At 35.6% G+C, this 714-nt stretch overlaps 1 protein-coding gene across 2 annotated transcripts in view; it reads right to left on the bottom strand.

Annotated features, from left to right (window-relative positions):
* LOC107629287 (syndetin) overlaps nucleotides 1–714 on the bottom strand; it is a 12,630-nt gene that overhangs the window by 7,923 nt on the left and 3,993 nt on the right. For both annotated transcript variants that reach the window (XM_016332036.2, XM_016332037.2), the window contains 3 exons: nucleotides 552–641; nucleotides 328–414; nucleotides 49–132 (listed from right to left, as the gene is read on the bottom strand). In XM_016332036.2, coding sequence (XP_016187522.1) covers nucleotides 49–132; nucleotides 328–414; nucleotides 552–641 — 261 coding nt within the window. The remainder of the gene's footprint in view (nucleotides 1–48; nucleotides 133–327; nucleotides 415–551; nucleotides 642–714) is intronic.

The raw sequence follows: 714 nt of genomic DNA, 5'->3' as shown, positions 1-714 counted from the left end.
GAGAGAGAGAGAGAGAGAGAGAGAGAGAGAGAGAAAATTGAAACTCACTGTTATATAGCCATTTTCCTTGAATTGCTGACATACCCCCAATAAGAGAGCATCCAGCATCTGTAAAGTTTTTCCCAGCCAAACCTACATCGATAAGAAGATGAAGAATAACAGTCAAGTACACAAATAGTAACAATGTCACCAGGAATATGTAAAGATACATAAGTAAATGTGATTTATTCAATTACACAAATTCTAACAAATAAGGAGAATCTCAAGGACAAATCACTGCTCAATTTATCTTTGCCAAATTCTTCCTAATAGTCATTTAAAATTCACCTCCACACCCCGGCTCATCTCTTGTATTACTGAAAGCTCTGACAAACTATCCAAGAGTTGCAAATACTCAGAGAGGACTTGAAATGCCTACATAATAATCAAATATAAGAAAAATAAACAACAGAGACATTGGATAAAGTCCGTGAAACTAAGAAACAAACATTTGATGTAAGTTGGGACTAATTATATGCAATCCCCATATTAAAACGTATATAAGAGCCTACTTTGCAGTAATTTCCTTCTTCCGCAAGAGATTCAAGTGTCACTTGCATGTCCAACGCACGTTGAAGCTCACTCAAGATTGGAAGAACGTCCTATAAGGAAAATCATGCATTCAAGAAGTTATCACCATATATTATATGAATGCACGGACATACATCTTCCATA

The sequence above is a fragment of the Arachis ipaensis genome, chromosome B03 (genome assembly GCF_000816755.2).
Source record: "Arachis ipaensis cultivar K30076 chromosome B03, Araip1.1, whole genome shotgun sequence".
NCBI classification, from domain to species: domain Eukaryota; kingdom Viridiplantae; phylum Streptophyta; class Magnoliopsida; order Fabales; family Fabaceae; genus Arachis; species Arachis ipaensis.
This window is presented reverse-complemented; position numbering and strand designations above follow the sequence as displayed.